We start from the raw sequence: 24594 nt of genomic DNA, 5'->3' as shown, positions 1-24594 counted from the left end.
TGTACTGGAATCCTGGATTAAATGGACTGCAGGTTTGATGCTGCAGGTCTCTTCTCTGGTTACCTATGAAACAAAAATAGGGTATATTGGCAATGGCTACCTCTAAACAATCATATCTCAGCTTCGTAAACTATGTACAAATCTCCTGGATACACATAAAACTCCTCTGTATGGGCTAGCAAGCAAACCAGGAATGTCTTCATCAATGTTAGTTTTCTATGCTATATGAAGCAGGACCATGGTTAAGATTTTTGGAAAAAGCCACGTTTTTGACCAACTTCAAAGCTAGGATAATATCTTAGGCTTCACCTGAAACTGCTAGCTATAATTTAACACCTTTGGATGAAACAGAAAACTGTGGGTAATGAAAGCCTCTTATTTGTTAGCTTTGGATAAGATATTAAAGGCATTAAGGTCTGAATCTGACAATTCCTCACTCTAATTTCATGGATTTTAAATTTCCTGGACTTTGAGAATCTCCCAGTGCCCACGTGGCCAGGAGGAGGAGGTTCTAGACTATAAGTAATATCCCTCAATACCATCTGAACTGAGAACAACAACAACAAACAGCAAAATGCAGGCCTATGGCTAACATCTTCAACTTCCTCTCCCTCCTGTATGGTTTTTAACACCTTGCCTGATGAAGAACCAGTGTGACTTCGAAAGCTTGCAACATGTAATTGTGCATTTTGGTTGGCCCCATAACGGTCTCATTGTTTGGTTAATTTTTGATTTTAAAAAAGTAGTACGTTCAGGGCCAGGATATTAAAGGGAAGTCACAGAATGCCAGACCAAATTCTAATATTATTTTTGAGAGAGACATAAACAAACCAACCAACCCATGATGCATTTAATTTATTGCAATTATATCCTTCCAAATTCCAACACTTTCCAGTGAATATGAACAAAGAATACTTTAACAGAAATGGGCCTTTTGGGAAAAGATCCTCACTCCATATTCCTTTCAAGCCACATTTTCAGCAGATGCTAGGTAAATGACCAGCAAAAGATAAAGTGCATATATTCAATTCAGGTGAGGCCAAGTGTCATAGACTTAAAAAAAATACAGCAGTTGAGCAAAATACCATCCTGATCATTTTAGTGCACATTTATGTAGTTTTCATTTTATCCTCCCATTCAGTTTTACACTGGTCAGCCTTTTCTTAACAAAAATGCTTAATATTAAATATTAATATTTTAACATTAAATACTTAATATTAAAATAGCTGCTTTCTTATTTTTTAAAAAAAAGGGACAACATACACAAATGTATACTTCTGGAAGCCTAGCACTTGTTTCTTTATAGTCCAGTAACAGACAGTACTTTTATCCTTTGGATCCAGGCTTCAGGCTTGCAAAAGCTTTAGCGTTCTTAAGGGAGTATGAAATTTCATTGAGAAAAGAGATAAAATGAGAGTCTCTCTCAGACTTCTTGGATTCCAAAATAACTACAATTGTGAAATGAGGTTCAGGACGAGTCAAGAAGTATGTGCTTTGAACTTTGTCATCGTAAAAGTGGACCACCTTTTCCAAACCATTAAGGTCAGAAGCTTTGTCTGTCATAATCATTATGACATTGGGCCAGTGCATAACAGGCCTATCATTGGGCAGAGACACTACTGCTGGATACTGGTCTACACCTTTAGGGGCTTCCCTGTAGGAATGGGGATGATGGTAGCCATGTCCCTGAAAACTTTCTGATCCACGGTTATCAAAGATTAAAGACACATTAACAGCATCGTATTTTCTGATGAAGCTAGAGATTTTCCCAAAATAATCAGGGTTAGTTTTTGCAGTCAAAGCTTTCATTTCAGATGGCGTTGTTTGTCGACTGAGCGCCTCATAAAAGTAAAAGCTAAATTTGGCAAGAAGGCTATTCTTGAGTTTCATTAGCCATAGGAAAAGGTGGGGAGGCTGTACAGCCTTTTGAGACTGTCCACCAAACAAGTGTTTCTTGGTTTCTCGTTGCTTTTCAAAAATCTGTCCCCATGTCTGGAGTTTTGTGTGAGCATTGTGCAAATGAACCAAGGATGGAAGGAATTTCCACTCTGAGATCTGCGCCTGAGCTTTCAACAGATGAGTAAGGACATCTGCTTCTAACTGGAAACTGCTTTCAAGAGGACTAAGGATTGGATGATGAAATCTAGATAAGAAAAAGAAAATAAAGACGTCAATGCTTTGGAAAACTACTTCTACAATTAGTTGCCTGTCTAGAAACATAGATGGACAACACGATTCCCAACATTTTGGCCAGGATAACCAATAGTGAGAGATGAGGAGAACTGCAGTGTCAACAGGAGACGGAGGGCCACAAGTTGCCCAATCTTGGGCTACAGCATACAATACTGCAGTGTGCATCCAGAATGTTATCCTGTCTGAAAACATGGATTCGGTTGTTATATTCACCTAGACAAGCCAATAGAACAAGTACTGTGAAGCATCTTTACTGTCAGTACTAAACAGAATCAAATATTTTTATCAATATTCCTGATAAAATGTTAAGATCAATACAGCAACTCCTCCTGTTATAATTATGCATGAAATACGCTGATCAACAGCTCATCCCAGTCATTAAATATGTGCCAGCATAACACTAGCTACATCTGACTCTAGGAACACAACACTTCAGATGTTGTAAATTATTTGATTTTATTATTTTTTTCATTTGTTATTTATTTGCCAAAAATCTCTCTTAAGTTACATCTCACTATTTTTATTTTAGGGCCCTGGGGTATATCAATTCCCACATCCACATACAGTCCCTCCACATCCTCTGGGGTTACGGGTGAAGGACTCCTGTGAATGTGGAAAAACCACAAATAAAAAATACTATTCTTTTACAATACCTCTCTAGGAATTTCCAGGTCATTCAGTGCAACTCTTATGGTCAACATCTGCCAGAAGTTGATCATAGAATCATGCTAGAGGACCTACAAATGCCTAGAAAGGTGTTTTCTCTAGGAAATTCTGGGTTCTCCAGCACAACTCTATGGTCAATGTCTGGCACTTGCACTGAAGGACCTAGAGATTCCTAGAGAAAACATATTAATCAACATCTCAAATAATCAAATCCAACGTCAGTGCTTAGGAATACTATTTCTACAACTAGCCACCTATCCAGAGGTAGGGATGGACGATTCCTGGCTATCCACACGTAATAAACTTTGTGCTTTGAACTTTGCCATTATAAAAATCACCTTTTCCAAGTCATTGAGGTCAGAAGCTTTCTCTGTCATAATCCTGAACTGGACTAGCTCACATACTACAGATGTTATTACACATATATTCCACAGGCCATGCTCCCTTTGGAAAATCCTCTATGCCTGATATGCATGAAAATCCAGCACTGTGCTTAGTGCTGTAGCACTTATGATTTCTCTTTCACTCCCCTCTATAACAACTGACACCACCACAAAACTGGCTTGAGAGGGTTTCCCAGTATTTCAGAGAAAATGGGAAGGGCACAGGGTGCTGTGGGGAGATTATTCTTTCTCAGTTCAGCTGACAAAAGCAATTCCTCCAGCAAATGTCCATTACTGGATTTATGTCCCCAAACAAATTAGTTATAAATATGAAACCACATTCTTTGACTCCAGTTCCAAATAATGGGAAAGCAGCTTAAAATAATTAGCAGATGATTGTGTTGTCATTCAAAACATGAGCAAGACTTCCCTTTATTGCTCAACATGGCACAGCTGGGACCTGATAGGGGGAGACACAGGGGGTAGTGTCAGTATGCATAGTGTAGTTCCCTCCCCATCTACTTGATATCTCTGCTGCATTCTAAAAAATGCTTAAATAGGACACATGTTGATCCTGGTCATACATTGCAAAATTACTGCAACTGTGTAAACTAAGAAATCCTCAGAATCTGGATTATGGTGCTGCTCTGGCAAAGACCTCATTCAGCTTTAAACTTCTTCGGCACATATGACAGGAAAACACGTATACAAACTGACCTTGAGCTATATTTTCTAAGGATGGATTCCAGCATATTTATTAGCTCTTCAGAGTTGATAAACTTCTGGGTACTGAGGCTGTACATCTTTTCATAGAAGTCAGCAATTTCCATCCGAGCCTGAACAAAAAAACAGAGCTGTTCAGACAGGTGAGAGAGCAGTTCTTCCAGGTGAGGGGCTGTTCCGCCCAATGCATTCCGACCTGTTGTCACCACCTTCTTCAGTTCATTATGTAAAGATGTGTATATAGTTCGTATGGAATCCTTTCGGCTGAAAAATGATTGCCCACCTGTTATTTTTAAAAAATAATAAAAAAGTGTATATTTAGTGTAATATAATAATATGAATTCCTTTATTAGCAATTACATATTTAGAATATTTTTATTTTAAGCACTGATTCTATAATAGCCTTCTACACTTTAGCAGAATAACTGATTTATGTACCAAATTAATTTTTCATCCAGAACCTTCTTCCACATCTTCCCACCACGCATTCCATTTTCAGAGTGGTTTCAATATTCTAGCTTTTCCAGTAAGAATATCTGTAACCCAGAGGCTACCTCATCCCTAGGAGTTTGAAACAGCTATGCCACTATGAAATGTTAATAACTCATGTTGCTATTAATAACACTAGACTTTTAAATGTGCATTTTCACCAATGCAAACATGAAATGCTTTAGCTTTCTAAAGCAGCACTGAAACATGAAAGGTACAGTCATGCATATACCAACATTTGACTGCAAATCAAAATCTGAAGAGAACAGCCATATACTTTCGAAGACCTGTTTGTTAGTCCATAAAAGCACAAAAACAAGTACATTTTAAATAATTTAAAATGAGGAAAGCCTAAGCATGCATTTTCCCCAATAGGCCCATCATATCTCAGGGGACTGACTAGAACCATTAAGAGAATGCAGCAGAATTAAGTAATCAGAAATGAAGAACAGGATGCATTTCTAACTTTGCAGAAATTTTTAGACAAATGCACCTGTAGAAGACATCGCTAGCCTAGAAGAGAACAGTCACTTCCTTGTCCCTCTTTTTGATTTCTCACTTTGAAAAGTTAATAAAACTTCATCTTTTCCCTTGCCTTCTTTCTTTTTTTAAAAATAGATGTTCCATTGGATTTCACTCTTGCACCTTATCTCTCCTGGCTATCTCTTCTTTTGTATCACACCTCCTTTTTAAGACTGATCTTCCATTTGGCAGAGACTTAGGATATTATGGCACAAGGCCCTAGTGATGGAACTGGAGTAGAATTACAGCATGTGATCCCTCCCCTTTTCACAATTGTCAGTACTCATAGTTGCTGACCAGTTGTCCTACTGTTATTATTGCAGAATTTTACATTAATGAAACCTACAATAACCGCCAATATCAGTACATTCAGGAAATCGACATTGTGCAAGTGGGCATGGCATGAGCTGTTCTCCCTACAAAGCTTTTGGTTTAATGAAGATTTTTACAGGATCCATTGATGCTGGATAAAAGAGTGCATTGCTATCAACAGATCCACCGATTCTGAAGCTAAAACAACAACACAGAACTCTAGAATTCTGAATCATTGAAAATTAGTACTCCAAACAACCTCATGATTTCTAGTCTGATCTCATCTTGGAAAGATTTTGTGGAAAAACAAAAACCGTATGCATAAAAGCAGGAAAAAAAACGGGGGGAGGCTGGGGTAATATACATTGTGCAGAAAACCAAGACGAGAAACATCTGTCACAAAGCAAGGCCTAGCACGGTGTTAAAAGGTAATGCAGAAATAAGTGTTTTCACAGTGATATTGCTACTGCTGTAATCACATTTTAAAAATGTGCGAATACATTGCTTGAGCACCCTGGTAATGTCCTTAAGCGTTTTTCTAATTTTGTACAGGATGGAGGGCCGCAGTGGGCAAAGTGTGAGCCTGACCATCCCACAGCCACTCTTTCTCTAAGAAAAAGGGAAGGGTGAATTTCTTTCTCTGGAGGCCCCCAGGAAAAACAATTTACCTTTTACACAAGTCTCATGGCTTCACTCACACACACACACATTTTTCAAAATGACTTCTGGCTACTTCTGTGCTTGCTTGTTTGGGGACATTGTTGGCAGTGTCCTAGGGACAAAAAAACCCTTGCCCCCATCCAGACCTGCCAGAGCTCCCTACTCCAGAGATGTTATGCTTTAAAATGATGATGATGATGATGATGATGAAAGTCCATCTTGCAACCAAGATGTCTAAATAAAAGCACTGCGAGAATGAGAAAATGTGTTATTGGTATCAATACGTTCTCCAGATTTCAGATATTGCTGTTCACAGAAATTTGTTTACTATAGTCTTACAGAGTTGCATAAATTCAACCAATTCAGCACACTGAAAGTTAGTCAGCATGTCACATGTCATATTGTTGTAGTTGCTGCTGATGCTGCTGCGTGCCTTCAAATTGTTTCCGAATTATGGCAACTCTAAGGCATACTTAATTTAGGGTTTTCTTGGCAAGCTTCTTCAAAAGGGAGGTTTGCCATTGCCATTCTCTGAAGGTGAGAGAGAGTGTAACTTGCTCAAGGTATTCCAATGTCCTAGTCCAACAACCAAACCATTACACCACAATGTCAGAACAGGCCCAGTATTTACTACCCTCTCATTTCCAAGCCTTTTGCATGGTGCTCATGTCTGCCATTCAAGCAAGCAGAGTGGTTGCTATCTGTTAACTACCCCTAGAACACACTTTAGTTCTCCTCTACAAACCATATGATACATTTGTATTTTATGACAAACACTTGATATACTGTATCGCAGCGATTCCTAAACTCTGGTCCTCTCTGGTTCTTTTAGACTTCAACTCCCAGAAGCCCTAGCCAACTTGGCCACCAGTCAGAAATTCTGGGAGCTAAAGTCCAAAATATCCTGAGGGCCAAATTTTGAGAACCACTGAAAATGAGTATTATTCCAAATATTACTATTCCAAGATCTGATTTCATTAGGAAGAGATAGGAAGTTGGGTAATCAGCAAGAAGTGTGAAAGAATGCAATGCTCAGTGATCAGCCTTGAAAGGCGGGAGAGTCTTTTTCTATGCAACGTGTCCTCCTTGTCAGCAAATAAACCTTTGAGCAGCCCCAGCTTTTTAAAAATCCACAATGTGATAGAGCCTTGTTCAGAACAGACATCTCTTCAGACAGTGTGAATTTAGCAGTGCTGGTTGCTAAACTGAGGGTGAGACACACCCTCAAAACCTACAGTCCTTAATGCATGTGTGTACCTTGCAAAAGTGCACTGAAAGAGTATTGTTTTAATTTGTAGAAACAGTATGCAGAGAGATCTTGCAGCACCTTTGAGACTAAATGAAAGAAAGAAGTTGGCAGCATGAGCTTTACTAGACTTAAGTCTACTTCTAAATGCATCTGCAGAAGTAAGACTGAAGTCTATAAAAGTTCATGCTGACAACTTATCTTTCAGTTAGTCTCAAAGGTGCTGCAAGATCTCTCTACATACTGTTTCTACAGATTAACATGGCTGTCTTAGAATTCATGCACTGGAAGAGATGGTGAGAGGCACTCTGCACATGCTTAGAGGCCCCATGCTGTGCCTATTAGAAGAATGGACCTCAAACATTGCTTGGCACTTGTGTGTCCTGGATTTGAGCCTCAGCTTGTGAAGCGGCAGCTTTTGGATGTAGCCACAGTGCAGAACTGAAGCCGTTTGGCAGCACTTTTAACTGTCCTGACTCTATCCTACAGAAGCCTGGGATCTGCAGTTTGGCGAGGCACCAGAACTCTCCGACAGACTAGGCTGAATGCCTCATCACACTACAAATCCCAGGATAGCCAGCCCTCAGAATGATGGGACTTGTAGTTTGCTGAGGCAACAGCTTTTTGTGATAGACCAGTCTGAATACCTCATAAAACTACGAATCCCATCGTTCTGCATGATAGGGTAATCATGGCAGTTAAAGTGGTGTCAAACTGCTTTAATTCTATAGTGTGGTGCACCCTTGAGTGGGCCTAGCATGGAGGGAAGGGAGAGGGGAGGTTTCCACTACATGGTTTGCAAATCTTGACCCAGAAATGCTAGCAAGGGAGGCGGCGGCGTGCCTCGTGGCTGTCTGATTACTCAAGCTGCATCCGCACTGCAGAAATAACCCAGTTTGAGAACAGCTTAACTGTCATGGCTCCATGCTATGGAATTCTGGGAACTGTAGTTTTGTGAGACATTTAGCCTTTTCTGTCAGAGAGCTCTGGTGCGGCAACAAACCACTGGGGGTTGCATCTGCACCGCAAAAATAACCCAGTTTCACACCACTATGGAATCCTGGGATCTGTAGTTTGTTGTGGCACCAGAGCTCTCTGACAGAGATTAAATGTCTCATAAAACTACAATTCCCAGAATTCCCTAGCATTGACCCATGGCAGTTAAAACGGTGTCAAACTGGGTTATTTCTGCAGTGTAGATGTAGCTTTATTCTTCTCATTTAGCCACAGCCAACTACAATTCCTAGAATCCCACAGCATTGAGCCGTGGCAGTTAAAGCAGTCTCAAACTGGGCTATTCCTGCAGTGCGGATGCTGCCCTAGTCTGCTGAGCTCTCTGACAAGAGAAGGCTAAACGTCTCACAAAACTACACTTCCCAGAATCCCACAGCAGTGAGCCAGGGCATTTAAAGCAGCGTCAGAGTGGGTTCCTGATGCGTTTCCTCGTCCTGCCTGGGCGCCCGTACCTAGCTTCTGCCCGAGGAAGGTCATGCTGTGGTAGGCCTTCTCGGCGGCGGCCAGGTGGGCCAGGGCGGCCAGGAGCGAGAGCCAGCTGGCGCCGGCGCTCTTGTTGTTGGCCTCGCGCTCCTTCTCCACATTGTCCTTGGCCTTGTCGTAGGAGAAGATGCCCAGGTGCGAGAAGAAGGTCTCCAGCACCGCCTGCTCCAGCGGCACCGGCGCGCCCACCGGGGACGCCTCCCCCATCCGCAGCCCCGCCAGCCTCGCCTCTCGCTCTCGCCTCGCGCGAACTCTGCTGCCTCGCTCTCTGGATGTCACGTGACCGGCAACGGCGCCCACCCCATAACACGCCGCTCGCTCCGCCCCTTCCCGCTCACGCGCCAATCACGAGCCACGACTCCGGCTCACGTGACCCGAACAGGAAGAGAAGGGGGAATAGGACACGCCCCCTCCAGGACACGCCCTCCAATACAGCCCTCTGTTTCTCTGTCCAGGAGCGTCACAACCGTCCTCTCTGGTTTTGGGGGGAGCAGGGACTTATTCACTTAAATACAGTAATATATATAATTTATATGATATATAAAATATAATGTAATATTATACAATATTATATATATATATATATTTATACTATATACATTATTATATATTATATACATATATAATTTATATAATACATATAATTATATATGTATCATATAATTATGTTTTATATTATATATATTATAAATTATATATATACTGTACACACACACACACACACAATTTATAAATTATGTATTTCTATGACTGCATTCAGCTCTGTATTTGGTGACACCCTCAGTCCCCCCCTTAAATGTCCTTCATTTTGGGGTACTTTGACCTACTTTGCAGTGAGGACACCTGGTCACTCTGGGCAGGATGGCCCCAGGTCTTCCTTTTCCAGGACATGTCCTCCATTTCAACCTTCTGTCCAGGAGGAATTCCAAAACAGTCCTCCATTTTGAGCCAGACTAAGAATGAATTTATTTCTATTAAGTGTTTTGAACTTTTATTTTGTAATGTCCTCCCTTTTTCTTGACTGCCCTCCATTTTGCAGCACCTTGTCCTCCTTTGCAGTTAAGATCCCTGGTCAACAAGCTTAAGTTTGGGACCCACTGCCATATGCACAGGTCTGTCAGTCAGGTTTTGGTTTCCTGTTTCGGCTGACCTAACCTGGTTCTGTAACGTATGCTTTCTGTCTGTGGCTGCAAGGCAAGTTGGTTCCTCATGTTACATCCTTTTACTGTAAAATTCCTTTATTTAGAATAAAGCTTTTCTTTTAAGGTACTCTTTGGCCCAGTTCTTCTCTAAGTTGACAAGTGAAATATCAGTACAATTCCTCAGCAATGTCCCAATGGATGGCTAAGCTAGGATCAGTATAAACTAGGATCAGTAAGTGCCCAAATCCCTTGCAGAAACTGGATTTAAATTCTGGGAATATTCCACAAAAGATCATTTTCAGACACATCGGGGGCACTGAACATTAATCCAACATTAACCCTCACGGAAAATGGACAAAATTTTCCCGAAAGTAAAAAGCAGCTGATTTTGTCCACTTTCTCTGCGGGTTAATATCAAATTAATGCTCAGTGCCCCCCGATGTGTCTGAATGTCCACTTTATGTGCAGCTAATTTCAGATTAATGCTCAATGCACCTGAAAACGATCCTGCTTTTATGATTTAAATCCCGTTTCTGCACAGGATTTGACTTATTCCCTCCCATGTGATAAACTCCTAACTGAAAGAAGTTGACAGCTCATGCTGCTAACTTCTTTCGGTTAGTCTCAAAGGTGCTACAAGATATCTCTACATACTGATCCTGCAGACTAACACAGCTATATCTTTGGATTTTTCCACTAAGGTAGGATCAGTCAGTCGTCAGGTGGTGGAAGCAAGTTCTTTGGATGGTCTCAAGGAGCCCCCACGCAGCTCAGGAGAGGAGGGGGACCCACAGAGAACACGGAATAGGGTAACTGCCTCACTCTATGATATAAATGTGCATTGGAGGGAAAGGGGCTGGTGTTTGTATAGAAGGCTGTCTCTTTACACGAAGGAAGAGGGACTAGTTTAAACAAAAAAGATTCCACAGGACTGCAGGAAAGGGAGGAGGCCACGGTTTATAAGATCTGTCAAACAATTAACATTAAGGGGCCCACTGACTCACCTGCCTTCACAGGGCTTTTTCACTTAAACGTTGCAAAGAACTGCTGAAAGAATTAGTCTATGCGCTGCTTTCAGAGTTCTGCTCAAAGGACAGAAAATGCTCCAGCACTGATTCCCAAATCCTGAAGAGATGTACAGAAGATGGAGATGAGGCAGAAAAAACAGGGTGACTCAAGAGAGGGCCTAAGAAGATAGCAATTCTGCTACAAGTTTTATTTTTGACAAAGCTGAGACCATTATGTTTCTCAATTATAACAAACAATCAGATGTTGAAGAGGAATTTTATTGAAACGCAGAGAACACAAACTATATCTGCATTTAGAAGAAAGTATTTGGTCTCTTGGTGGTGAAGCGTGGCTTATGTTGGCGACGCAGAACTCTGTGTGGCAGAGGGAACTTAATTTTGGAATCCTGTAGGAAGAGAATAAATTTTAGTTTCAAATTCAATTACATTAATAGTTAAGTTACTTTTCTAATACTGTACAGTAATATGAATCAATCATTCACAGGGGTTTTTTTTATTTAAGAGTCTTGCTATTAATAGTAAAAGCGGTGTGCAATTATTAGGCACTCTCTGTATTACCTACAAAATGCTGCTAATGCAAAATAAATAACTTAGATATCCACAAATATTGGTGGCTTTTTAGACGTCTCTTTCAGAGAAGTATTACAGTGCGCCCGCACTATAGGTGGGCACCCCATATGTGGCTTGCAGTTTATGCGAAAGCCGCGCAATGGGGGAGTGAATGGGGCGCACTCACTTCTCCTATGACACGAGAATGAGTCCCATTCAATCGAATGGGACTCGAGCTTACGCATTTTTGGCTTATGCGGGGGGGGGGGGGGGAACGGATCCCCCACGTAAGCCAAGGGACCACTGTATATACAAAACCACTTTTTCCAGCACTGATTCTGAGAAAACTACAATTCCCAGATTCACCCATGATTCTGAAAGATAGTAAAACCCTGTTATTAATTACTCTAAAAGTCAACTGATTTTCAAGTTACATCAAAATGTGGTTCCTCTGATACAAATGTAAGTAAATGTAATGAAAGAAAACCAACACCCAGGCCAATCAATATTCTTCTGAACAGGATACTAAGCAGGCTGAGAGAAAAAAATATTCTCTACTGCACCAGCACCAAAGCCATCAAGATCTTTTTCAACATAAACAGGAAAAATAAACTCTGAAAGGCAGAGTCTTTCGAACAACCAGCAATTCCCAACATGGCCATCAACACATTTGGAGGCTACCAGGTGGGAGAATGCTGCTTTAGGGAGATCAAGATTTTATAAATGAACATTTTAAAATGACGAATTATGCATGATATACATATACTGAAATTAAGTATAGAAATATGGAAGATAAACAGATATTTTTGAGACATTATTGGCCTGTTTTAACATGCAATTTATACATTTATATATTTCATATAAGTGATGGCGAACCTATGGCATGCGTGCCAGAGGTGGCACTCAGAGCCCTCTCTGTGGGCACAGTGCCATCATCCCAGCACAGAATCTGCCAGAGTTTGTTACTAGAAAGCCAGAGGGACATGGCACTTTGCAATAAATAAGTGGGCTTTGGGTTGCAGTTTGGGCACTCGGCCTCGAAAAGGTTCACCATCACTGTCATATAACGTGGAGCTCAAACCACTATTAAAAGAATGGAATGCATAAGGTTGTTTGAATTCAACTTCGTATATTTATAAGGACAAAGATAGCATGTAATTTCCCAGTTTACTCAAATTATTGACTTCTCTGGCCACTTGGATTAAGATTGTGCAATCCTTGGCCGGGGGGGGGGGGGGCATTTACATAAAAGCATCATACAAGTTGCTTTGCTTACATGGAACTGCTTCACAGCTGGCCTGCGGCACTTGCTAGCAGCAATCTCTTCAACCTTCATGATCTGAATTGAGTGAGCACGGGCTCTATGACGTGCTCCCATATCACGATCTGCAATATAACAAAAAGATGCATGCTAAATTAACACAATAACTAAGCAGTTACTTGTTATTTGATAATATCCAATATGAAACACAGATTGTAGGACCTTCAATTTCACTTTCAAAAACACTTCAGCTCTTGAAAGGCGACAAGGTACATTTAGTATCTGCACACATGACAAGAACATTTTATTATAAACAATGTCCTTTGGGTTTGTGTGCAGTTTTTATTTTAAACACTGTTAAATTATGTTCCTTCTGGAATCTAAACTGTGCACACAGGTAATACCAGCAGAAAACCAAATACTCTGATGATGAAAGATCGTTCTCAAAACTGTTTTCAATCATCTACAAATAGCATGTAAGGACTTTTTAAACCATTGCACTAAATAACTTAGTGGCAAAGTACTGTAGTGTTAACATGTTCTTTCTGATCCAAATACACATGCAAGCACAGGGTTCCATTAAAACTAAATATAAGGCATGTCCACAGTTACCTATACTTTTTATCTAAGGCCAATGAAAGCTAATTATCTGGCCATGTTTTTCTGGGCCTGAATTTGTGTTTAACAGTGGACTCATATGCATGTCTACACAAATGCAAATCCTATAGAACTGTGTAGGATTGTATCCTGAGTGACATCTTATGTGTTTAACAACAAATACAGTACTGCCAATATAGAACAATGCCCCCTCCCCTTTAAAAAAACATAGATCTGAGTCAGATATCCAGAAGGGGGATATTAGGACCAGTATAATGTCCTCCAATTTGATATCCTTTAAGATGTGGGCACAGAAGTAATCAATTAATTTATACAAACATATATATAAACCTACCAAGTCTGTATATTTTAAATATTTTGATCCACATCTTAGGTTTTTGGCTATCTCCTAAACACATCACAATGGGCTACTTATTTATAAAACACCAGACAACAGAAAGATTTAAGAAGTGTTTTGGGATTTGAGCATTGGACTATGACTCTGGAGACCAGGGTTCAAATCCTAGCTCAGCCATGGAAATCAACTGGGTGACATTGGGCAAGTCACACACACTGCCTCACAGGATGGCAATGGCAAACCCCCTCTGAAGAAACGCCAGGACAACCCTTATGGTTGCCTTAAGTTGGAAATGACTTCAAGGCACACAACAACAAACTCCCATGAGCTGAAAAAAAAATCACAGTAAACTGTGGATTTTAATATGAACTTTGTCTGCAAGCTGACTACAACGGGTATTATTATTAAAAACAGTGCCAAACTGAGGACAAATTTATTGCTTAATAAAAACTAGCAAAACCGTTTTTTTCAAAGTATGTTCTTTCTGGTATCATTGTGTATCAAAAGAAAACTCAGCATTCTAAATGATCTATACTCACAGCACTGTGTAACAGCTCCAGCCGTTGTCAAATCTCTGTACTCCCTATACATGTTGTGAGTTCCACTGCGAGAATCATATCGCAGCCAGATACCAAAGTTTTTCACCCTCAGTGGAGATTTCTCAAAAACCTAAGATTACAGCAATTTGTCAGAATAGTAGCAAATAAAAGATGAACAATTTTAATGAAACAAGTAAAACTTTTAATTCAGTACAAAAGATACAATTAGTTTTAATTACTATGAATAAACCTACCCCCCCCCAAAAAAAAAACTGAATGGCAATTATCTTTTTTTAAAACCAAGCATGGAATCTGGTATTATTTCCCCATCATTTCTCGCTGTTCTCCAGAATTACATAATTTGATTTTTTTTTTGCATCCTGCATCAGTAAGAATTACAGTACTAACCTGATTCTTCCATTTCAAGTAAATTGAAGAAAACTAGATGTTTACTGAAACAGGGTAACAGGTTCAATTCTTGGTCTCCATAACACGTGAAGAAATATTTATTTTGATACTGGAATGAATTAAGGTCATTCACAGTGAAATTCTATGTATATTTACTCCAAAGTCCCACTGCATTCATATAGCCTGACTTAACAGTGTGGGGAGGATATATATGTGTAAAAGCACTGTTAAGATTGAGACAGCCAGAAAAATGCTTTAACTTCCCCCCAAATTTTTGTATCTGTTGGCCTCTTTCCCACCTTCATGGTTCCAATGGAAAGGAGATTAGGCATATCAACTCCACAAGATTAGGAGGATGGGGAGATTCCAAGGGCACCAATCAAATTCAAAGGATCTAAAGTTTCCTTTGTCCTTCCTAATTTCAGGGCCTGGTTCAGCTATTTCCAGAGGCAGATTACACTTGTCCCTCCACATTTGCTGGGGTTAAGGGCACAGGCCCCTGTGAATGTGGAAAAACCGCAAATAACAATAACAGTATGTTTTTACCTGAGAGAACACCTCTCTATGAATCTCTAGGTCCTCCAGTGCAACTCTGTGGTCAACATCTGCCAGAGACTGACCGCAGAATTGTGCTGGAGGAGCTATAAATGCCTAGTGGAATATTCTCTCTAGGTCCTTTGGTGCAATTTTTGGTTAAGGTTCACCATAGAGTTGTGCTGGAAGACCTAAATATTCCTAGAGAGAACATATTAATAAAATCTGTGAATAATCAAATTTGCAAAATATGAGTATATATGGCTTCTGTTACCCATGGGTTTTCCAGGGACTTCTGTAACTGAAAACCCACCTTCACTGGCAGGGGAATACTTCACCATTATCCATTTTTATAGCCATTTGTGTGGTTAGGATTCCTGTGTCTTATCTGGTATTTTGTCCACAGGAATGAATGGCCAACTGAATGCTTCCACAAGCAGGACATAACGTTGATGGCCATTGCCTGCTATCTACATCATCTGATTTTCAAAAATATACTGTTCAGAACACGGAGTTTCCATTTACTTATCATGCTTCATATTTAAATGGTCATCAAATTCCCATCCAAAACTCCAAGATTTAACTATTTTACTTAATCTCTATCTAGTGCATAAATATCCCAAAGGCACCAGATGCTGCCTAATCTTAAAAGCTAAGCAGGATCAGCCCTGGTTAGTATTTGGATGGGAGACTGCCAACAAATACCAGGTGCTGCAGTCTACATTTTTACAGGAAGTGGCAAAACCACCTCAAGTATTCCTTGTCCAAGAAAACTCTATGGAATTGATAGAGTCACCAAGAGTCAACAGGTGACTTGAAGGTGAACACACATTCACTAAATACCTTCCCAGGAATTAATAGAGAATTTCTGTTTGAATTGTTTTTTGTTTGAGTTATACATGGAATATTGAACACTGACATTTTCTTTAACTCCATTCTTTTCCAGACTTAGATAATATGCATCCAGGTACTTTAAAGAATTAGGATCAAGTATAAGACAAGATACAGAAACACAGATGTTGCATATTATTTTCTTGATGCAAAGCATTTCACTAGTTTCATGAATACTGGAATTGGTATCATGCTAAAGTATTTATTAGTGTACAACATATAACACTTTGACAAAATCCAGTTTTTGAAACTTGAGAGGCATGCTCTGAACATTTTAAACAAGCCATGGCTCAAATACTTATATATGCCCCTACTTATCAACAAAATAGGTGGTTTAGCTTTTAGTAAATTGCTGTATCAAAAACAAAACTATTTCAAATCCCTGAGACTATTCATTTTTTGTAAACATACCTGTCCACAATACACAATCTCCCCAGAAGATTTCTTCATCTTCTTCAGCTGAGAAACAAAATACCAGAAGCGGGACTTTGCAACAACATGATTAGGAGCAAAGATCCGCATACGATAGAGCGGTGGTGTTGGGCACTTAGGAGTGGGAAGGCATCTTCCAACCACTTTGTACTCCCTCAGCTAAAGGGAAAGAGAAAATGTATGAGAAAGTCCATTCTACTTTGAGATTTACTGTACTTGCAAGATGATTAAGCAAAAACTGATCTCTCCAACTTGAACAAACATATATACTTTAGAAGATCAAGTCTGCACAGTTCTTATACAGAAGGGAGCTTAATTAACATTACGGACCTGTCATCCACAACAGAGCTAAAGAGAAGTGGGAAAATGATTGACCTGACATGAGGCAAGTACTGTACTTCTATTATAAACTAGGAATTAAATATGTATGTGCATGTGAAACATTGGCCCCATACAGATAGGCCAAAATAAAGATGCTTTGTGTCACTTTGGAAGTATGCTGTTTAAATGATGCATGCATCCTAAGAGTCCGGAAGCTGCACCAAAGCCATGATCAGTCCTAAGGACTGGAGCACAGCTTTGGAGCAGCTTCTGGACTCTTAGGAGGAATGCATCATTTAAACAGTATACCTCCAAAGTGACCCGAAGCAGCTTTATTTTGCCTGTATGGGGCCTTAGTTTTTTAAGGGTCTGCTCTCACCTCTATCATAGACCCATTCAATATACATCAGTAAAACTGATCCCCACCCTCTCCCCAAATTAAGAAATCCTTTGAGCATTTGAAATATATGTACAGTAGATGCTAAGTAATATGGTTTAAATCCAACTGTTAGTCCTACTGAATCAATGGTTAAGTAGTGACATGCTGATCAGCAACTGATTCAATGGGCAAAAGCAGGGGTAGGCAACCTTTTTGAGCCGGGGGCCGGGTTGCTGGCCCTCAGACAACTGGGGGGCCGAAGCCAAAAAATAAATAATTAAATAATTAAATCCCCCTCCCCTCCCTTCATATATATATATATACACACACACACACACACACACACACACATAATTTCTAATATAACTGTAATGAAATGTAAAATAAATTGTTAAAACCAGTAATTAAAAACAATGGAGACTGGAAGAAGTGGGTATGTCAGGTGTCTATTTATTTACTTTACTTATACCCCTCCTTTCTCCCACTTTAGGGGTTTAAGGTGGGGGGGGAGGGAGGGAGGTCCCACCGCCCCGAGGGCTAAAGGAGATTGTCGCCCTGCACTCTTTTAGTGCTGCTGTTCCACTATAACTGCTCTGGCTGCCTCCTGTTGCATTCTGGGGCTTGTAGTTCAGCCAGACCTAAGCGCTCTCTCTGGCTGAGAATTCTAAATGCCCCCCTCCTTAAACTTCAAATCCCAGAATGCAAGAGGAGGCACGCAGAGCGCTTAAAGTGGAATAGCAACGCTTTAAGAACGCCGACTCCACGCGGCCAATTGCTCTGGGCCCAGCGGCGGCCATATTGGGCGCTCTCTCTCTCTCGTGGCAGCCAAGAGAGAAGCTTCAGGGAAGGATCCTTAGCAGACCGCCGCGCCGCCATTTTGTGCTCGCTCCTTCTCTGCCGAACATTCCAAGCCTCCCTTCCTGGCGCGAGACCCCCCTCCCTTCCTCCCTCCGGCCCCAGTGACCGATGCTTACGGTGCCAGACGCCTTCATGGTGCTGCCTCGCTCGCGGCCGACCCGAAAAGGAAGCCCCGCGTGCGCGACGTCCTTACGTCACCGCCTCGACGGGAAAAAAACCCAACGGCCTCGCCTATTGGCTTTCCGGGGGAACATTCCCATTGGACAGAAGCCACGTCTGTCTATGAAAGCGGCTTTTCTATTGGTCAGGTTTGGGCCAATCAAGCGCATTGGCCTAGAAAAGAGCTGCCCTTTGTGGGAAGGAAGAATCCATCTTGAGCCCGCCTTGACTGCCACGGCTCTATCCTATGGAATTCTGGGAAATGTAGTTTTGTGAGAGGTTTAGGCTTCTCTGTCATAGAGCTCTGGTACCAACGCAAAGTATAATTCCCAGGATCCTCTAGCACTGAGCCAATGCAGGCTGCATCCACACTGGAGAAATAATCCGATTTAAGTGGCATGGCTCAATGCTGTGGAATTCTGGGGATTGTAGTTTGTGGGGATCTGGGCCACAATAAACTACAATTCCCAGAATTCCACAGCACATTGAGCCATGCCACTTAAACCGGATTATTTCTCCAGTGTGAATACAGTACAACCAAAGTGGTGTCAAACCAGATTATTTCTGCAGTGGGGATGCAGCCTCAGCAACCGGGGCTGCTAGACTCAGGGCGCAACTTCACTGTAGAAATAATGCTGTTTGATACTACTTTAAGGGTTCTAGAGCCATCCTATGGAATCCTGGGATTTGTAGTTTTATAAGGTCTTCTTTTATAAGCCTCCTCTGCCAAAGACTGCTGGTGCCTGCCTCGCAAAACTACAGATCCCAGGATTCTGTAGGATGAAGCCACAGCAGTTAAAGTGGTGTGAAACTGCATTATTTCTACAGTGTAGCTGCACCTGAAGGAGACAGTGAACATAAATAAAGCATCTTGTAATAGTCTCTCCTAAATCTGGAAGGAACTGAGGTCCAAAACACACTGCAGAAACAATCCACTTTGAGACCGCTTTAACTGCCCTGGCTCAGGCCTGGGGAATCTTGGGAGCTGTAGTTTATTGTGGCACCAGACTGGTCTCTTTGACAGAGAAGGCTAAATGTCTCACAGAACTGCAGTTCCCAGAATTCCCTAGCACTGAACCAGGGCAGTTAAAGTGGTATCAAACTGGATTATTTCTGCAGTGTGTTTTGGACCTGAGTCTGATCTTGGAAGCTAAGGAGGACCTTTTGAGGGGAAATATTTTTTTCAACCACTCTGTAATTTTTCTTCTGCTTTTCACAACAGTCTTCTGACCATTCTTCTAAGAAAGAGGTAGTGTGGCTTAATCTAACTTTGCATCATCATCACTCTGAGGCAGGAAGCTATTTCATCTAATTCTATGCATGGTCTACTTATTTATAAAGCAAGTTTGACAAACAGTGGATCTTACGTTTTGCAACACAACTAAAATTGTTCAGTTGAATCACATGGATAGACATTAATAGAACCATATATTTTCACCTAAATACCATGAATACTAGAAACCATTGGTTTATCCAAAAGCGGTATAGTAAATTAATAAATCAATAAATTTAATTAATAAATTATAAGTAATAAATTAAATTATTCCTAGCATTGGAGAGCTACCATGGTGTAATGAGGGATTAGCAGGTTTGAGTTCATCCATAGGGGTTGCCATAAGTCAGAGTCAAAATTAAGTCAATATGCCATAAATCAGAGTCATCATATAACAACAAATAATGTATTGCATGGAAAGGGCATCGGCTGTTAATGCAAACTCAGTTCAAACTGATAAACATGTGCTGAAAAGCAAGTGTTAGGATTTAGATTTTCTGCCCACATATTTTAACATTGACTGTTTTTTCCTACAAGTAATGTATGGATTTCAAGGGGGGGGGGAATAAATGTTCATGCAATTTGTGTGTCAGACTGTACTCCTCCGATAATTTGTTTTGAAATACAGAATACGAAAATCATCCTATTTACTTCCAAACAGGTAGAAGATTTATATCCCAGTATTCAGTGATACACCGCTACACTTCAGGATCTTCTCTAGTTCCTTCATAGCTGCCCTTCTAAGTCGTGTTCTTCTTCTGATTTCTTGACTCTTTAGGATCTTTTCTAGCTCTTTCATGGCTGCCCTTCCCATTCCTTAGTGTTCTTATCTCTTGACTGCAGTCTCTGTTATGAACAATGTTTGATCCCAGGTATGAGAAACCAACTGTTTCAGTTTCCTCATTGTTTAATTTGAAGTTATGTAGATACTCCGTGGTCATTATCTGCTCTGTTTTACTTGTATATTTTAAATGAAGCTAATGTTGAAAAGGCACCGTAAGTCTTTAATGCTCTCTCAGGAAAAGGAAATTAAATCTGGCAGCCCATCATCTCAACTTCTCCTTGCTTGGAAAAGAGGATTTTACCAGATCTAAGCTCTGAATATATAGCATAATTTTCTAGCAAAAACATATAGAATAAGCAGTATGCGAACAGTATGTGGGGTTTATTCAACATGTTATTGGTAACAGTACTCATAAAACATTTATTTGAATTACAATACATATATTGAAACGGAATATGTATTGCTTTATTTTAACTGTATCCTGCTGGCATTTACACATTTATGTTGTGCAAATTGTGTTGCTAGAAGTGTGTTTGTAGTTTCAGCTTCCATTTGCAACAATTAGCTTGTACATTCTTCACCACATCTTTAGGCTTAAACACCTCAAGACCAAGAACAAATGAATAAAATAAAACCTTATTGCACTTTAGAGCAGTTAAATGTTTAAGCACAGCCACATAAGATGAGGTGAACAGGGAAAATAATATATCAGGAGGAAGACAACATATACAGCCAAGGATCAGAAAGATACAACCAGTGGTAAGTGCCAATGGGTGTGGAAGTTTTGTCTGGCTTGTGTTACATATGCTGCTGCTGTAAGATTCTGGTCTGCACATAGGGCTTGCACATTTATAGTGTACATTTCCAGTTTGGAGGCGAGCAATGCCACAGTGAACACTCCCTACTAATGCTTGCCCTACAGCTCTTCCACACTGCAGAAATAAAGCAGTTTGAGACCACTGTAACTGTCATATCTGTCCTGTGCAGGATGACTGGACATCCTCCTTTTCCACAACATGTCCGACATTTCAACCTTTTATCCAGAAGGGGTTTGAAAATGTCCTCCATTTTGAGCATGACTAAGAAGCATGAATTTACATATATATCAGTGTTTTTAAGTTTTTGTTTTGTAATGTTCTACATTTTCCTTGAACACTCCACATTTTGTGGTGCCTTGTCCTCCTTTGCGGCTATGACATCTGGTCATATCATGGCCCTATGGAATCCAGCGGTTTGAATGTTGACCTAGAATCATAGAATCATAGAATCGGAGAGTTGGAAGAAACCACAAGGGCCATCCAGTCCAACCCCCTGCCATGCAGCAAAACTCAATCAAAACATCCCCGACAGATGGCCATCCAGCCTCAGTTTAAAGACCTCTAAGGAGCTCTGGAGACCAGGGTTCAATTCCCAGCTCCGACATGAAACCCACTGCATGACCCTGGGCAAGTTACACTCTCTCAGCCTCAGGGAAGACAATGGCAAACCGCCTCTGAACAACCAGGCCGTTAAAAACCCCATGATAGCAGTCTGAACAACACTGCTGAAATAATTCAGTTTAAGACTGCTTTAAATGCCTCAGCTCAGTGCTAGCGAATCTTGGGAATTGTAGTTTATTGTGGCACCTGAGCTCTGTGACAGAGAAGGCTAAATGTCTCACAAAACTGCAGTTCCCAGGATTTCTTAGCATTAAGCCAAGGCAGTTAAAGCGGTCTTAAACTAGATTATTTTTGCAGTGTGTTTTGGACCAGATCTTCAGACCGGTTTGTCAGAGAGCTCGCTAAACTATGGATCCCAATATTCTGTAGGATAGAGTCATGGCAAAAGTGGTGTCAAACTGCTTTATTTCCGCAGTGCGGATACATCCCTGGTCCTGCCTTTTTTCTGACCAGAATCCCAGGCACCAACCAGTTTCATACTGGTTTAAGACTACAATCCTAGGCACACTCTTAAGTGGGATTCATGTTCCATTGCAGTCAGTGAGGTTTATTTGAGGCAAACATACACTGCCCTGTCATGCCACTTCGTGAGGAAAACTCTGGCTGCATCCACACTGGAGAAATAACCCGGTTTGGCCCCGCATTAACTGCCCTGGCTCAAGGCTATGGAATTCTGGGAGTTGGAGTTTGTTGTGGGCCCACAACAAACTCCAGCTCCCAGAATTCCATAGCAAAGAGCCAGACAAAGAGTTAAAGCGGGGCCAAACTGGGTTATTTCTCCAGTGTGGATGCAGCCCCAGAAAACTTGGGATGCTTAATGGAGGAGAGGGAGGTGTCTTTCAGTCCCAAGATCCTAAAAAAATCCTGTCACACAGAACTACAATTCCCAGCATCCCTTGAAGGGAAGCCATGCTAGTAGTACTGAAACGTGTTGCAGTGCGTTGGAGAGGAGCATCTCACGCGACAGAGAGAGAAAACAGTGGCAGTAAACACCTTTTTAATAAGTAAAATGTCCGGTTTAAATGTCTATCTCTCTCATTAAAGGCCGGCTTGGCCACAAACCGTAGCTAAAGCCGTATGGAGGCCACTGAGGGGGTAAAATGCCTCGAAGCCAGTGTGCCCAAAAGAGGACTACAACTCCCGCATGCTCTGGCTCCACGCGGGGGGAGTTTCTTCTTTGCCCCGCCCCCCGCTCCTCCACGCAGTTCTGTGCCTGATTGGACTGGAGGGGAAGTAAGCGCGTCGGGGATTCTGCGTCATGTATCCTTGGGCCAATGCGGGAAGGTTGTTGGCCGCGGGGTGGTGCCGGAGTTGTAGTCTCAGAGAGCTTTGGTAGTTTTTTCCCCTCGGTGGTGGAACTGGCGAGGAGGCTTGCAGCAGCTCCTGGAGCTGCAGTAACCCTGAGGCGAGGTTCTTCCCGGACGTGGACTCTGGGCGCCCCTCATGGACGAGCAGGGAAGGAAGGAAGCGGGAGAGGAAGGCCCAGCCCTGGCCTTCCCCTAGAGCCAGGCCTCTCACCGCCAACATGGGCTATGAGTACCCCTTGTTGTGGCGGCGGTGCTGGCTTTCGAGTTATGCGACCCTATCATTGGGGTTTCTTGGTTAGCACCCTCAGAAGGCCACCCTCTAGCGCTGAGAGAGTGTGACTTTGTGGGTCTCTGGAACAATGTTGTCCCCAAGGCGGCCTGCGTGGATATCTGAACAGCAGAGAAAAGGTTTGTGGTGGAAGATACCACTTTCTATAGATTGGATTGTGACATTTGCTGAAATTGCATCACTTCTGCTCTTTCACATCACACAGTTTACCACACTATGATCCCGCTTTAACGGCCACGCCTGCTCCTGTGAATCCTGGGATTGTAGTTTGCTGAAGCACTCACCCCGATTGAGATTCTACATCTTCTCCTCCCTAAACCAGGGGTAGCAACCTGCGGCCCGCGGGCCGGAGGCCCTGGCGAGGCCTTGGGACGGCCCCAGCCAGTCCCTGCCGCCGAATTGCCGCCGGGGCCTTCGGGGGCAATGTGTCTATAGAAGCCCTCAGAAACTGCATTTATATTAACATTTTTTTCGTGTTCCTCCATTTTTTTTAAAAGTGGCTCCATTGAAATTTTGTCCTACATTTGTCTGGTTATTTATATATTTAATTTTTTAAAAATTATTTATTATTTATTTTTTTTTGGCTTCGCCCGCCCAGTTATCTGAGGGACAGCAACCGGCCCCCGTCTCAAAAAGATTGCCTACCCCTGCCAACTGCAAATCCCAGGATCCTATAAAAGGGAACTGTGGCACCTCCAAGTGGAATGAACAACACCTTAATTGTGTCTTGCTGTAAAAATAGTACATCGACGGAAGCACGTGTGTGTTGTGTGCCTTCAAGTCATTCTGACTTATGGTCAAACCTGTCATGGCGTTTTCTTTGCAATATTGGCCCAGGGCAGGTCTGCCATTGCCTTTCCCTGTCGCTGAGGGAATGTGACTTCTGGGTTTCCATCAGAGTGACTGCAAAAAGTAGGACGTTAAAAACACAAAACAGAAGAAGAATGTTAGGAAATGGCAAAGTGAAAGCTAAAAAAATACCCCACGCCTTAAAAAGTGTGATCTTATATATGATGACAGCAGCATGCGTGGTATATGTGCTAAACATTGGCAGTCTAGATCCCTCTATAGAGGAGTGGAAAATTAAAGTCACGAATTCGCAATTATGGATAACTGCGCATGTATATCGCAGGAAAACATACAAAAGAAAATGGGGGGAAAGGTGGAAAAATTGGTTCTAGTAGAGATGAGGATACTAAGCGAATCTCAATGCCAAGAAAGAATTCTGAAAACATTGAGTAGGAAGCATATATATACAGTATATATATATATATATATAATACACACACACACACACACACACACACATGAATTTGAACTCATATGTCCCCCCTATTTGTATTGCTGTCTGTTTG

General features: G+C 41.5%; 2 protein-coding genes and 1 non-coding gene across 3 annotated transcripts; all 3 read right to left on the bottom strand.

The window, feature by feature from the left end:
- Window positions 1–840: 840 nt before the first annotated feature.
- Window positions 841–8960, bottom strand: KICS2 (KICSTOR subunit 2). Its single transcript, XM_042470293.1, has 3 exons — window positions 8661–8960; window positions 3960–4248; window positions 841–2143 (listed from the first exon to the last, which is right to left on the bottom strand). Exons 1-3 carry the CDS (start codon window positions 8896–8898, stop codon window positions 1327–1329), a joined length of 1344 nt encoding a protein of 447 aa, XP_042326227.1. The 5' UTR covers window positions 8899–8960; the 3' UTR covers window positions 841–1326.
- Window positions 8961–11100: 2140 nt separating this feature from the next.
- RPL18A (ribosomal protein L18a) lies at window positions 11101–18228 on the bottom strand. The gene is made up of 5 exons (XM_042470271.1): window positions 18105–18228; window positions 16410–16589; window positions 14166–14295; window positions 12687–12796; window positions 11101–11247 (listed from the first exon to the last, which is right to left on the bottom strand). The coding sequence occupies exons 1-5, from the start codon at window positions 18120–18122 to the stop codon at window positions 11155–11157; spliced, it is 531 nt and encodes a 176-aa protein (XP_042326205.1). The 5' UTR covers window positions 18123–18228; the 3' UTR covers window positions 11101–11154.
- On the bottom strand, window positions 12883–13011 carry LOC121932367. Its single transcript, XR_006104334.1, has one exon. It is a non-coding gene; the product is annotated as a small nucleolar RNA SNORA68 (small nucleolar RNA).
- Window positions 18229–24594: the final 6366 nt, after the last annotated feature.

The sequence above is a fragment of the Sceloporus undulatus genome, chromosome 5 (genome assembly GCF_019175285.1).
Source record: "Sceloporus undulatus isolate JIND9_A2432 ecotype Alabama chromosome 5, SceUnd_v1.1, whole genome shotgun sequence".
Taxonomy (NCBI): Eukaryota; Metazoa; Chordata; class Lepidosauria; order Squamata; family Phrynosomatidae; genus Sceloporus; species Sceloporus undulatus.
This window is presented reverse-complemented; position numbering and strand designations above follow the sequence as displayed.